Raw genomic sequence first — 14290 nt, 5'->3', positions numbered from 1 at the left:
CTGATTGTCTAGCCATACTTACTACTCTTCTAGTTCATATCGGGTTCCAAGTTACACTTTACAAAGTACAAAATAACATGTAACTTAAAAAAACACACACAAAAAGATTTATTGGAAGCTGAAATATGTCACCTAAAATTGTCCAGTATTCCTTGTCTCAAAGATTTCCCATAGCTTAATTCAACAAAGCACTGGTTGGTATAGCTTGCTGATGCCACCTAGCAGCTGATCAAGGCACTGCATGTAACCCGTGTCCTCAAATTCAGTTATTTCCTGCTAGTGGGTCAGAACCACGTGGGTCACACCTAAGATGGATCTCACCAGTGGCAGGGGGGAGAGGTGGCAGTACCAATTCTAAACCACTCACACCCCAAAAGAGCAAAATTTGCAAGATCTCGAGGAAAAGCTATAGTTTACTAGCACAAGTATTCCATTGCTCTAGTTGTGCCTGGTGGGTTTTGAATATGGCAGTTGCTTGTCAAAGATGGTTTGCCTCTTGTTTCTGGAATAATAAGTTCCTTTGACTCCAGGGAAAAGGATCTCCACATATGTACCAGAATTATGAAATAGCAATTCAGGGCCAGATTTTTTGCTACCTGAGGTGAAATAGCAACTGGTGCCCTACGCCAAGCCCCAAGGCCTGTCAAGTTATTCAGCACCTGAATATGAAAATCCAACAAGCATCTCTTTTTATAATTTTTTTTTAAAAAAATGATATTTATTACTTTTCGAACAATTTCAACACAACACTACAAACAAACAAAAAAGAAAAAAAGAACAATACAAATACAATACAAAAACACTACATACAAAACAAAACAAAAACAAACAAAAACAATTTAAAAACACCTCAAACATTTTTAATATCTTATCTTTCCTTCGTTTATTTCCATCGACCTCCTCACACCTCCCTTTTTGTATTCCACTTCTATTAATTGTTTCAGCAATTCCTTTCCATCTTCCTCTGTTTTCTATCCTATAATTATCTTAACACATTCTTGCCTTATTTTTTCCTTTAATTTTCTATTAATCTATTTATACTTAATTCCTTATAACATTTCTACTAAAGCCATATAACTTCATTCCAACATTCTTCTAACATTCATTAATTTTACAATATTTCTATAAATAGTCTTTAAACTTTTTCCAGTCTTCTTCCCCTGACTCTTCTCCCTGGTCTCGGATCTTGCCAGTCATTTCCACTAATTCCATATAGTCCATCAACTTCATCTGCCATTATCCAAAAATCCAACAAGCACCTCTCCTCTCCCTGGTAGCAAAAGCGCAATAATAACAAACCTTTGCTGCCCTTTGAAAATCAGCTTCCCAATGAGACTGCCTCAATCTGTCTAATGGTAGGATCAGCCCATCTGATAAAGTTGTCATACTCAAAACCCGTTAGATATACCAACAGAAAGTGGGAGGGCTTTTGCAGATAAACTGTCACTTTTCCACACTAGTAGCTTTAAAAACAAGTTGTAGAAAAAGAATGTGGTGGCGGCGGGTTGGCGGGGTGAGAATATGTCTGCATAACAATTTTTAAAATACTAGATCTTTATTATGTTTACAGTCATAGCTCCCTTCTCTCCCACACCCGTAATTCTGGAAACTCTAACTGTAATTTGCATTCAAGAATTTTGACAGGCCTCTAACTACCACCCTGCACATATAACCCCTATTGACATCAGGCAAGCACCTTCGCTGTTTTCTTTTTGGACCCTGCTAAGAGCATTTTTGTTTAGACGAGTCTACTCAGATACGTGGAATGTCAATGTCTGCTTTAATGTGTTTTAGTTTATTGCTGGTTTTCTTTTGTTAATTCTATAAATTGTTGTTTTTAACTGTTTTCACTGACAGCGTTATTGTTTTGTACTCTTGGTAAAAAATTAAAGAAGCTCAAAGCAGTTTCCAATCAAGCAGCACATACATTTTATGAAACAATATGAAATAAATAAATACAACCCCCAGATCCTTTGGGGGAAGGGCCAACAATTAAACCAGTATGTCTGAAGCGTAAATACTAGAAACGCCCCAAGAGAAGAAAGAGAGGAATATGTACCTCGGGTTACATACGCTTCAGGTTACAGACTCCACTAACCCAGAAATAGTACCTCAGGTTAAGAACTTTGCTACAGGATGAGAACAGAAATCGTGCTCTGGTGGCGCAGCGGCAGCAGGAGGCCCCATTAGCTAAAGTGGTGCTTCAGGTTAAGAACATTTTCAGGTTAAGAACGGACCTCCGAAACGAATTAAGTACTTAACCCGAGGTACCACTGTATGTTAAATATGGAACCTAGTTTTGATTTGTTTTAGGTTGGGATTAATGAGTCCCAGCCTGAAAAGCTATCTGCCAATCACCCATTCCCACCACCCTTCTGAGTAATACCCCTCCCCACCTTCTCACTATATAGAAGGATCTGGCAAGTTCTGTTTCAGGAAAGCTCATACCAAGAACTAACTTAGTTGGTCTTTAAGGTGCTACTGGAAGGAATTTTTTTTATTTTGAGCCTGAAAAGGCTGAGGGATGATACTCTAATGCAGGCATAGGCAAACTTAGCCCTCCAGGTGTTTTGGGACTACAACTGCCATTATCCCTAGCTGACAGGCCCAGGGATGATGGGAGTTGTAGTCCCAAAACATCTGGAGAGCCGAGTTTGCCTATGCCTGCTCTAATGACATGCTGTGTAGCATTGGTTCTCTCTCTCTCTCTCTCTCTCTCTCTCTCTCTCTCTCTCACACACACACACACACACACACACACACCCCAGTTCACTTGCCAAAGAACATTCCTGCACAGTCAGTAAGCTGTATTTTAGCCTTGCTGCAATTACCTTTTCAATAGTTCTAGTGCAATATCCGGCCTTTATTATACAGATGGGAAGTTCGCATCCACCCCACCTTTTTAACTAGTTAAATGTGTGCTGCAGCACAGGAAAGGAAGCACATACATCTTTCCAGTGTTTGTTTAACTTCACCAGCCGGTGAAGGGGAAATCCTATGCTAGAGCTGCACTGGAACTGGGTGAGAGCAGACCATGATATCCTCTCCTCCAAAACGTTTAATGAGCTACATCCCTCATCCCTGCCCATGTCATGCTAAAACAATACCCATGAGGTGACTGAGCTCTGTGTGTGCTGTCACCAGAACCACATTTGTCCTAGGTGCAAAATACTGCAGATGAAAGGGATGGAGTGCGGAGGGGGGTTGGCAAGGAGAGATCACTTCATCACCAGGTTGTGCTTCTGTTGCAGAGATCAGGTGTGCCCCGTAGATGAGGCAAAATCCATACTTTTTGTTTTCCTCTCTCCTTCAAATAGTTCTTGGATCATCTTTTGACGGGGATTGAGGACATTTGTGGCCACTATGGCCATCACCACTGGAAGGACAAGTAAGTGCTACTGAGCCAGGGGAGAAAATAATAAGTTGCTTACAATTATTATTGTCTACTATTGTAACTGGATTTTTGTAATAATCACGTTTGGGAATTCTTTTGTTTCGGGTTTCTAAGATGCCTCATTAACATGGGGGGGGGGAGAGGGTTATTCCCAAGGACTCTGGGCAAGTTGTTGTTGTTGTTGTTTAGTCGTTTAGTCGTGTCTGACTCTTTGTGACCCCATGGACCAGAGCACGCCAGGCACTTCTGTCTTCCACTGCCTCCCGCAGTTTGGTCAAACTCATGCTGGTAGCTTTGAGAACCCTGTCCAACCATCTCATCCTCTGTCATCCCCTTCTCCTTGTGCCCTCCATCTTTCCCAGCATCAGGGTCTTTTCCAGGGAGTCTTCTCGTCTCATGAGGTGGCCAAAGTATTGGAGCCTCAGCTTCAGGATCTGTCCTTCCAGTGAGCACTCAGGGCTGATTTCCTTCAGAATGGGGAGGTTTGATCTTCTTGCAGTCCATGGGACTCTCAAGAGTCTCCTCCACTTGGTGCTATTTTTTATGAACTAAACCCCAGGCTGGCTAACCTGTGCCGCCACACCACACCCCCCATGTCGTTTGACTCGAACACCCATCGCCCCCAATCAACATGGCCAGTTGCCAGGAAATGATAGGAGCTGCTGCCCAAAATCATTAGGGTGGGCGATGCTTATTGTAGCTTTACATTGTTGTTGTCTTTCTCATCCCCTTGCAAAGGCTGAATCGCTTCAACAAGAAATACGTGAAGAAGTGCTTAATTGCTGGGGAGAGGTCGAAGGAGCCCCAGCTGATTGCCTTCTATCACAAGATGGAGATGAAGCAAGCCATTGAGCTGGTGGAGAGCGGAGGAATGGGCAAGATCCCCTCTGCCGTATCCACTGTCTCCATGCAGTAAGTATCATGGGGAGCAAGGGAGGTGGGGCTGTTTTATTCATTAAAGGGGGAAAGGCTTACTCTGATTGGAGGAAACACAGTGCTTTGAGTGTTCAAACCACTTAACATATACAGTCGTACCTCGGAAGTCAAATGGAATCTGTTCCGGAAGTCTGTTCGACAACCCAAATGTTCAAAAACCAAGGTGAGGCTTCTGATTGGCTGCAGGAAGCTCCTGCAGCCAATCGGAAGACACGGAAGCTGCATCGGATGTTCGGGTTCCAGAGAATGTTTGCAAACGGGAACACTCACTTTTGTTTAAGCCAAAACATTAAACTCGCAAGGCGTTCAACTTCCGAGGTACTGTACTACTTTGTTATAATTCTTTAAAAGAAACCGCTGTAAAAAAAACTTGTATTACTGGCCTATGCACTCATTCTGTTAGCATAAGGATTTCTGCTTGCACAACAAAACTTTCCTCACCTTCTCATAGGAAGCTGCCTTATACTGAGTCAGACCATTGGTCCATCCTGCTCAATATTGTCTACACTGACTGGCAGCGGCTCTTCAGGGTTTCAGGCAGGGTTCTCTCCCAGTCCTATCTTCTGCATGGACCCCCTGCATGCAAAGCATCTGCTCTAATTCTATAAGCTTTATAGCAGGCACCCCCACCCTTCGTCCCTCCAGATGTAGCCCAGGACTACAATTCCCATCATCCCTGACTACTGGTCCTGTTAGCCAGGGATCATGGGAGTTGTAGGCCAAAATATCTGGAGGGGATGCAGGTTGGGGATGCCTGCTTCATAGTGATGAATAAATGCAATTAGTAATCGAGCATTTTGATTTTCTCTTGTAGGTCAAACCTTTGAAGCTTTTTAACCTTCTCTTAATCTTTCAGAAATATCAATCCGAAAACTTTGCCTGTGGAACGCATCCTGCCAGCTCTGTCGAAGGACAAAGAGGAGGAAATCCGAAAGATCTTGCGCACCAACTTGCAAAAGACCAGACAGAGGGTAAGAAAGAGGACCCCGTTAGCATCTTTGGTCTGGAAAACTGTGGTAGGTCAGAGCTATTTCCTGTGCACCTTCTTCCAGGGGCCCCCACTCACCATCCCTCCGATTCTCGCAGTCCATCAAAAATATATACAGGCCGGACCTGCATTTACAGCCAGCTGGCAACCCAAGCAAACTGATGAAGCAAACAAGTAATTGCTTTGTTACTTGGCCAGGTACATTGATGAATGTGGTAAATCTGCAGCTTGGTTCAACAATTTGACGTAATAAACGAGGCCTCAGGCAATAAATGAACATTGCTTTGAGGGTAGAAAGGCCTTTGTCTGGCCCAAAGGAAGGGGCAGCAAATTGATCAGTCTGCTAAAAAGATGGGCAGTGATGGGACTGCAAGCTGAGGATGGAACCTGTAGTCATCAGGCAGATGAGCATGTGTGCCTGGAGCAATAATACACTCGACTGGGGGGAGCGGTAAGGCTTGCACAGCAGAAACAGATGCCATGTGGGGCTCCTGATCTGTGCAGCTCCAGGGGCCTAGCAGAAATGAGCAGTGAGGAGGGGCTTCTTTGGGGACACACCTGTTGCATCTTCCTGTGCACACCTATGCCCAACCTTTTGATGGTAGACAAGGCATTTGAGGAAGGGGGAAGTCTGAAGGAACAGCTGCTGCCACCTGTCTGCTAAGAGGGGCATTGCAAAGCCTTCAGTATGTTGGGGCTGCAAGAGAAGATAAATGTTCACTCTTGCAAGTGAGATGACAGCACCCCCAGATTTTGTGGGCAAAGAGGATCCCAGATCATCGACATCTGAAACCTAGGGGATGATCCTATTCAAACAAAACAATAGTGATTCAAACAGTGGGGAATTGTCTAAATCAAAGTTGGTGAACCCCTATGCGTTAGCAACAATGGCTAAACAAAATATTATTTTCTCTGTATAGTAAAAACAATCAGTAATTTGAATGAATGAAAGCAAAACAAAAATTTGTTCAGCCATTTTATTCGTTTTTAGTTGCTTTGCGTTGGTGTCATTGTCTTGCATTGAAGAGATGGGCTAGAGCTCTATCTACAGTTTGTGAAAAAGTCACAAATTGGGGGAAGAGAGAAAGCTGTGAAACTGGCACAGTGGGGAAACTCTCTTTAGTTAATATAATCATTAAGTTATTATGTTTGTCCACTTTTTCCCAGTTGCCTATAACTCTGGGACCCTTTTGTCTGACCCCCTGCCTGAAATTCTTCAGGCTTGCTGGCTGAATATCTGCAGATTTTATACGGTTTGGATGGAAAACACTAATGTTACAGCAACAGAAATCTAGCTGGGTTTTCCATTGCAATCGGTTGGGAGACAGACACATTTTTTACTGAGCAAGTCATGGTCAAAGAATTCGTTTCTCATAATCCCAGAGGAAGAGTGGCTTAGCTCAAAACTTGCTGGAATTTGGGCACCTCTGGTTAAAGTTTGAATCACTGTTGTCATTTTACAGGTACTAGTTGTATTTCCCACTCCACACATCTGCCGTAGAAACCACACTGTCTTCACACAAATGGCAGCCGGGAGGGTGGGGGGGGGGCCTCTCTCTGTGTGTATATGTAACCTCTTTTGAGTTCTGTTCTAGTTGCGGTCATATAATCGACACACCTTGGTGGCCGACCCTTATGAAGAAGCCTGGAACCAGATGTTGCTGAGGAGGCAGAAGGCTCGACAGCTGGAACAGAAGGTACCATGGATGGAAGGAAGGCTGTAATGGTGGAGAGTTTGGGGTGGAGGTTCAAAGTGCGAGTTTCTCTTCAGTGGCTTCCAAATACCAGTTGCTGGCAATCAAAGGAGGGGGAGAATCCTGTTCTCAAGGGTTTCCCAGGGGCATCTGTTTGGCCACTGTGAGAACAGAATGCTGGACTAGATGGGCCACTGGTCTGATCCAGCAGGTTCTTCTTAAGTTCATCTTGAAGAGAGGAAGATAAGAGGGGAGACGTCATTGGAGTCTCCGAGGTGAAGAGCCCTTTAATTAACGGCTGCTGTGTTTCTGATTCCAGATAAACAACTACCTGACGGTGCCGACACACAAAATCGATTCGCCCACCATGTCAAGGGCGCGCATTGGCTCAGGTGAGGGGAGGAGGCTGTGGCAACGTCTAGAAATTAGAAATCTGCAACCGGGGCATGGTGGACCATTTGGGAAGGAAGTTTCAAGGCACTGCTGCTGTGTTAGCATTTAGTTACCCCACTAACTTCATGCCCCACAAGTTTCGCTTTAATGGCCCTGCTTGCAGGCTGTCCATAGCACACTGTGAGAACAAGATGCTGGACTAGATGGGTGTGTGGCCTGATCCAGTATGACTGTTCTTATGGTGCAACCATCTGCAGGAGGCACCAAAGGAACTCTGGTGTGTGTGTTTAATGCAGGGTTGGAGAACCTGTGGAACTTCACAGGTTGTCAGAGTACACATCCCATTATCCCAGACCATTGGCCATGCTGGCTTAGGCTGGTGGAAGTTGGAGTCTGACACCAATGGGAGGCCACAGGTTCCCCATCCCAGGCTAAATGCATTTTGGAGCAAAGGGAGGCTGCTACCTTTGGGAACAAAGCAATTTGTATTTTGCAGAGAGAAGGAGAGAAAGCTGAGGATCTTGGAATGCGGAATTCTGCACTGAGCGTTGAATTTTTTTCTTGTGAGAGGCTTGCAGAGTAGACACGGTCCCAGAAGCTGCTTGCCCACTTAGGGTGGAGCTGCAGCAAGAGCCTCTCGCAAGTGGTGTCACTACTGCTTTGGGATCCAGAAATTCCCAGGTTCAATCCCTGGCATCTCCAGGTGGAGCTAGGAAAGACTCCTCCCGAAGAGCTGCTGCCTTTCAGAGCAGGCAGTATTGAGCGAAATAGACCAATATTCCGACACAGTATAAGGCAGCCTCCAAGGTTCCTGTGCCATAGGGCTCCAAGGTGGCTGAAGATCTTCCAAAAGATGCAGAGTGGCACATGCTGCCAGTAGGCAGGAGGAGCAGGGAAAGGGATGCGCCGAGCGATGGAGAGCAGAGAGAGCCAGCAGACTCTTTGAGGGTGAAGCAAAAAATCTTCAGGGTCCTTAACCCCAGTTGGATCTGGGTGAATGTTTTCTCCTGATCCTCCCTCTGCTAGACCCTGAGATCAAAGGAGAACCTGCCCACCAGGTCTCCGCAAGAGGTACCTAACGGATCTCTGCGAAGGATTGATCTCCTCTCTTGTGCCTTTCTTCTTTCTTTATCAGACCCCTGCCTATAAATAGGACTGGTGCTTCTCCTCCACAGCAGGTAACGGAACCAAACCCAGCCATCCCTGCTGTGATCTATACAAGCCTGTCTCTCCTTCCCCCCCCCCCCCAGAACCCAAGAATGAAACCCAGCAGTTTCCTCTACTTGGTTGGACCCCCCATTCTTACCTCTCTGCCCCTGTCACCCATCACTTCGTGGACACTGTGAAGTTGTTTGTCCTCCTGTATTAGTCATGTTCTCCAACTCCCTGGCGGTGTCCTGAGAGACTCAACAGTCTGCATTTCAGAGAACTGCCAGGGTTGCACAAAAAATGAATGTAAATGTTCCAGGGGGCTACTGTTCTCATGCCCTACTTCTTGGCTTCCCACAGACATCTGGTTGGCTACTGTAAGTACCAAATGCTGGACTAGATGGGGGACTTGACTTATGTTCCAGCTTTACCCATCCACAAAGTGGCGGTTGCAGCTCTTGATTGACTTGCTCGCTGCTCCAGCCTTGGCTCTTAACTGGCTTCGTTTAGGAATAGAGTGTAAAATATAGGGACATTTTGTAGTCTTGCGGGGGCATATTTTTGACGGTGAAGAAATACCTGAAAACTTTTTTGGGAGGGGGGATTTAAATACATGCAATACTTTCTTATCAAACCTAAATTATTTTCCTACTTTAACAGGGTGAGATGTGGCATTTATAACTTAGCATGTAATATTTGGCGTATTTATTAAATTTACAGAGCAATCCTTTATGTGTTAACCCAAAAGTAAGATGCACTTTTAAAGGTGCTTTCATCCCAAGAAACCACACACAGGGTTGCAGCCCCCAAAGTGTGCATACTTTGAATATACATGTCACAGTCATTTGAAGGGAGATATGAAAATGTGCTGGTCAAGGGAGGTGCCAGTCAAAAGGACAGCAGATCTGGGATACTTGCTTCTAGTATATCTAAGCTTAAAACAGGTTGCCGGAAGAAACCAAGCAGCAATTCACAAGCAACGAAGGTGCTCCTAGATGCAGAAATTTATCTTGCATTTGAGTGTTGTATATGCTTATAGTGTACATATGAATTATTGTTCTCTAATGCTGTTGATTGAGGGGACATGAACATATTCATACTACACATTTTAAGTGAGTAAAACCTTGTATTAAAAAGTCTTTTTTTCCAAAGGACAAAATACTGAACAGGAGTTTTTTCAGTGTTCCTCCAAATTTTCCTGGTACATAGAAGGGTTAGATATTCAATCAAATATACAGGGGAGAAAACTCCCTCAGAATTACATAGCCAATCACAATAAGTGCTACCTCAGCAAAGACCATCCCACTCTGATTGGATGCTAAGCAACAGCTCCAGCCCCTCTTGGTTAGCTGGCTTCTTGGCAACAGAATTAACCCTTAAGTTACAACAGAATGATCCCTGCTGTTGACCTCCATCATGATCTTTCCTTTCCCTCTCCAGACCCTCTAGCTTATGACCCCAAGCCGGACTCCGAGAACCTCCCTATCATCACCATTGACCCTGCGTCCCCGCAGTCTCCAGAATCTGTTGACTTGGTGAACGAGGCGCTGAAGGGAATGAGCCGCCTCCCACCATCCCCAGAGGAAGACGAGGATGAGCAGGGGCTGGTAATGCGGGCCAAAGAACCTTCCTCTCCAGGCACAGATGACGTCTTCACCCCTGGAACTGGCGACAGCCCCAGTAACCAGCGGATAATGCGATGCTTGAGTGACCCTGGGCCTAGGCCCGATCCTGACGAGGGGGAACCCTTCATCCCCAAAGGCCAGTGAGCTCCTCCCCATGCACTTCTACACCTGACCAGTAGGGGGAGCTTCCTGCAAACACACACATACCTTGGGCTTTTCTCAGTTGCTTTCTCCTTTTCCTCTCTCTCTCTCTCCCTCTTCCCCCCCACCCTCTCTCTCTCTCTTTGTGCTCTTCATTTTGGAAGCTTTACTAGGAGGTGAGAAATAATAACCCAGATGGAATGCACATCTTATGCCAGCTTGGCTGTTTTGCTAAGGAAAGCGGCAGGCATAGTGGGTGACCAAAATCCCTTGTCCTGAAAAATGCCAGAGCCCTGCTCATCCCCTTTTCCGCATTAAGAGGAGCATCCCTTCCTCTGGGATGGGTAGGGTGGCATGCTTTGCCCCACTGCTACCTTTCCCCTTAGCGCCAAGAGACTGCTTTCGTTTAGGCACCTGAAGCCTCTTGTTCATTTGCACTTTAGAGAGCCCTCTCTTTCCTCCTTCTTGCTGCTCTGATTTTCCTTTCTAAACACACTGGAGAAGACGAGGAAGTGCATCTTGTATCAGGTATAGCACCGTCTGGGGCGGGGTGGCGTGTTGTGTCACCCCAAGCCAGTCCCCGGCATTCCTGTGGGCCAGTGGTGAAGCTGGAACTCTGTGGGATTCGAGTATGGCTTTAAATCACCAGCTACACTTCTCTTCATTTTTTTCTGTATATTTTGCTTGCCGTCTTCTAGAGATGGCGTTGGCAGTAGCTTCTCCGCTAAAGAGGGCTCTTGAAAGAAAACACTGAGCCAGGCGTGCTTTAAACCAGGCGTGATTTTTAAAATTTTATTTTAGAGCACTGCTGGCTTGGAAGGAGTGTGGCATTTTTCTGACACCAGTTTTCTGCACCAGGTGGTTGGTTGGGTTAACAAAGCATTCCAATCCTATAGAGTTTGTGGATTTCTTTTTAAATCCCGTGAAGCCATAAGAAAATTATTCTAGCCTTTTGGAAGTTCCAAATTTCAGAGTCACCTGGTTTTTTTTTGTTTCACAAGTCTGTTAAGTGTAACTAAGCTGTTTGCTCCTAGAACCTGAGCGGTAAGTGTGCTCCAACACCAGGGAGTGATTGTGATTACCTGTCTAAAATTCTCCAGCATACCTTCCCCTCTTTTCCTGGAGTTACCCACTTTCTCATCTTATAATCCAAATTACCTTTTAAAAAACACACACAAAGAGCATTTTGTTGACCAAAGATGAATACATGGCTGTACATATATAATTGCTGGTTTATTTTAACCTTAAAAAAAAATGGCACAGGGTATTTGTTTCTTTAAAAGGCGTCAAATTATTCTACAAAGGGCACTTAGGGTGCCTGCGCAGAGGGCTGTTCTACTTGTCCTTTGCCAACCTGGTGCCTTGCAGATACTTTGGGTATGCAGTTTCCCATCAGCCACAACCTATGTGAGCTGATGGGAGTTGTAGTCCAAAATGTCTGGAAGATACCAGATTGGCAAAGGCTGCTTCTGTGAAAAGCTTTAATAGCCTTTTTTTTCTGCCTATAAACTTGAGAGCATGAACTCTAATAGGTAGCTGGGTTTGGGCGTTACCTTTTAGCAATATCAGCTGCAGAGGAGCCAGCTGCTTCTCCTTCCAGAGAGAGCTATCTCAACAGGGGCATCCTTTAACTGGTTTATGGCCCATCGCCCTCTGACGAGCTCCTCTCAGTTCTGTTTTCCCTCACCTGCCTGCTAGACTCTGCTCTCCCTCCGGCCTTCACTCTGCAGTGGGCATCCTCCTCCAATAGATGGTGCTAGGCCAGTTGTTCCCAACTTGGTGCCCTCCATATGTTTTGGACTACAGCTTTTATCACTCCTGACCATTGGCCATGCTGGCTGGGGCTGATGGGAGTTGGAGTCCGCCATTTTGGAGGGCACCCACATTGACTACCCCAGAGCTGCTCCCAGTGCCTCTTTCAGTTACCTTACTTCTGGTTTCCAAAAATCTAGCCCCTCATTATCCTAGCCTATAAAACTCATGTCTCCATCCTTGACCACCAAATTATGTATTACGGTGGAGCGCCACAACTATTCTACAACCGGGAATAAATCCAACCTTGCAAATAATAGCAAGGCTTTCGTGTCTGGAAGTTCCAGGAAATCCCCTCCATCCCCCAGGTGGGGGTTCACGAAGACAAAGTGTTGCCTACAGAGCAAGCAAATCACATGGCTGAGACGGTGCCTCTTCAAAGCGGCAGGTGGCGGAAGGGGCATGATTGAATGTTCTCACATGTGAAGGGGGGCGGAATCTGAATGTGGGTTATAATTTTTGCTCTGACATGGTTGTTTCCAATATGCTGGGTATTTATAGATAGGTGGGTATATGGGAGTCTTTCAGCTGCAGCCCTGCCCTGCATTCTCAAATGACGAGCTTCATCAAAGAGTGGTCTGCTCCCTTCGTAGAGTTGGCCCTTAGCCAAAGATGGCTTTCCTGTGAAGGCATTGCAGGGATTCCCCATTGCTTACCCCCAAAGAAAAAGAAAGGAATTCAGAAAGGGGACATAGAACTGTCTTGCTCAGTGAGGTTGCTTTCCGCTCTATACCAGGGGGTTTGGGACCCTATGGTCCTCCACAGGTTGCTTGACTACAGCTCCCATCAACATCTGCCAACATGCCCAACAGCCTGGGATGATGGGAATTGTAGTCTAATATCTGGAGGACAAGAGGCCAGCCTTTCCCAACCTGGCACCCTCCAGATATTTGTGTCTTCATCTCCCACAGGGCTTGTGGGATCTCTGGTGGGTTTGGGGGGTGGGGGCAATCCTGTGTGTTAGGTTACTGCCCTGCACTGATCTATATCTTCCCAGTCTGAGCTGATTGTGTTTTGTCCCCCCCCCCCCTTTCTGAGGATGGGTGTGTTGGTGGTGGTGATAAGACTAAGGTAGAGATTAGAATGGGTTTCTGCACTTTAGACACCAGTTCTGGATATTGCAATTCTGTTATCGAAGCTTCTTTCAAGAAGTGTGCCCTCTACAGAGCCATGCTGGTGCCTGCTGTTCCCCCCCTTCCAGTAGTTATTAGTTCCTCACCCCCATCCCACCCCATCCTGAAGGGGGCATTTTAATTTTCTGCCCCCTGTGCTGTGCCTTTTTAGCCATACAGTGTCTGCCTGCGCAAAAATAAAATAAAAATGGTGTTGTGATTTGCCGCTCGCTCTGTCTGGTCCCTCCCAGCTCCAGCCGGGACGGCTAGACTAGGCCTGTTAATAGCTCTCTGTGCAAACCTGTCCATCTTTTCTCCCACCCAAATAGCAACACCCTCTCCTCCCTCCAGCATGCTCCCCCCACAACAAACACACAAGAGGGGAAGAGCTGCAAGCGGCACAGGTAAGAGGGGGGAAGGGCGGCAGAAGGGGGCTCATCCGTCTCGCCCCCACTCCCACCACACGGCTCTGTGTACTCTCGACCTAACCTGGGCCTTGCCATAGCGCTCTGCTTCAGACTGAGCAGAGATCAGTAGACCGCAGTAGCCTGTATGTGCTTTCATGTACAAATGTTCTCTCTCCAGCGGGAGCTGATAAAGCAATGAAAAAACAACTATTGTATAAAAAAAAGAAGTGTAAAGAGAGTCTTTTTACATAAATATTCTAATAAATGAATGTTTTAATTTTTAGTGGCCTGTACTGATTCCTCCCTACCACTATCTTATGTGCTCTGTTTTGTTTTTTAAGCATCACACACACACACACACACACACACACGCGATGCTGGGAAAGGTTAGCTATTTTTTGATGATTTTTGGGAGACTTGGAGCACATCATCACCATACATTTAAAGCACTCTTAGGTCACTTTTAACAGTCATTAACTTTTAACCCCTAAATAATCCTGAGAACTGCAATTTGTTGGGGTGCTAGTTGTTGGCAGACCCCTGTTCCCCACACAGAACTATAATTCCCATAGCCCCCTAGAAAGAGGGGTCGATTGTTAAACCTCGTTTGGAACTGTCGCTCTGTGAGAGGAACAGAGG

General features: G+C 45.7%; 1 protein-coding gene across 1 annotated transcript in view; it reads left to right on the top strand.

The window, feature by feature from the left end:
- Nucleotides 1-13934, top strand: part of SLC9A1 (solute carrier family 9 member A1) — a 71798-nt gene extending 57864 nt beyond the window's left edge. Inside the window, exons 6-12 of the mRNA XM_083512610.1 lie at nucleotides 267-294; nucleotides 3318-3388; nucleotides 4133-4306; nucleotides 5187-5301; nucleotides 6914-7015; nucleotides 7332-7404; nucleotides 9995-13934. Of these exons, the coding sequence (XP_083368736.1) occupies nucleotides 267-294; nucleotides 3318-3388; nucleotides 4133-4306; nucleotides 5187-5301; nucleotides 6914-7015; nucleotides 7332-7404; nucleotides 9995-10323 (892 nt within the window). The 3' untranslated portion in view covers nucleotides 10324-13934. The remainder of the gene's footprint in view (nucleotides 1-266; nucleotides 295-3317; nucleotides 3389-4132; nucleotides 4307-5186; nucleotides 5302-6913; nucleotides 7016-7331; nucleotides 7405-9994) is intronic.
- The last annotated feature ends 356 nt before the right edge of the window (nucleotides 13935-14290 follow it).

Source organism: Podarcis liolepis (assembly GCF_965112155.1).
Source record: "Podarcis liolepis genome assembly, chromosome: 7".
NCBI lineage: Eukaryota > Metazoa > Chordata > Lepidosauria > Squamata > Lacertidae > Podarcis > Podarcis liolepis.
This window is presented reverse-complemented; position numbering and strand designations above follow the sequence as displayed.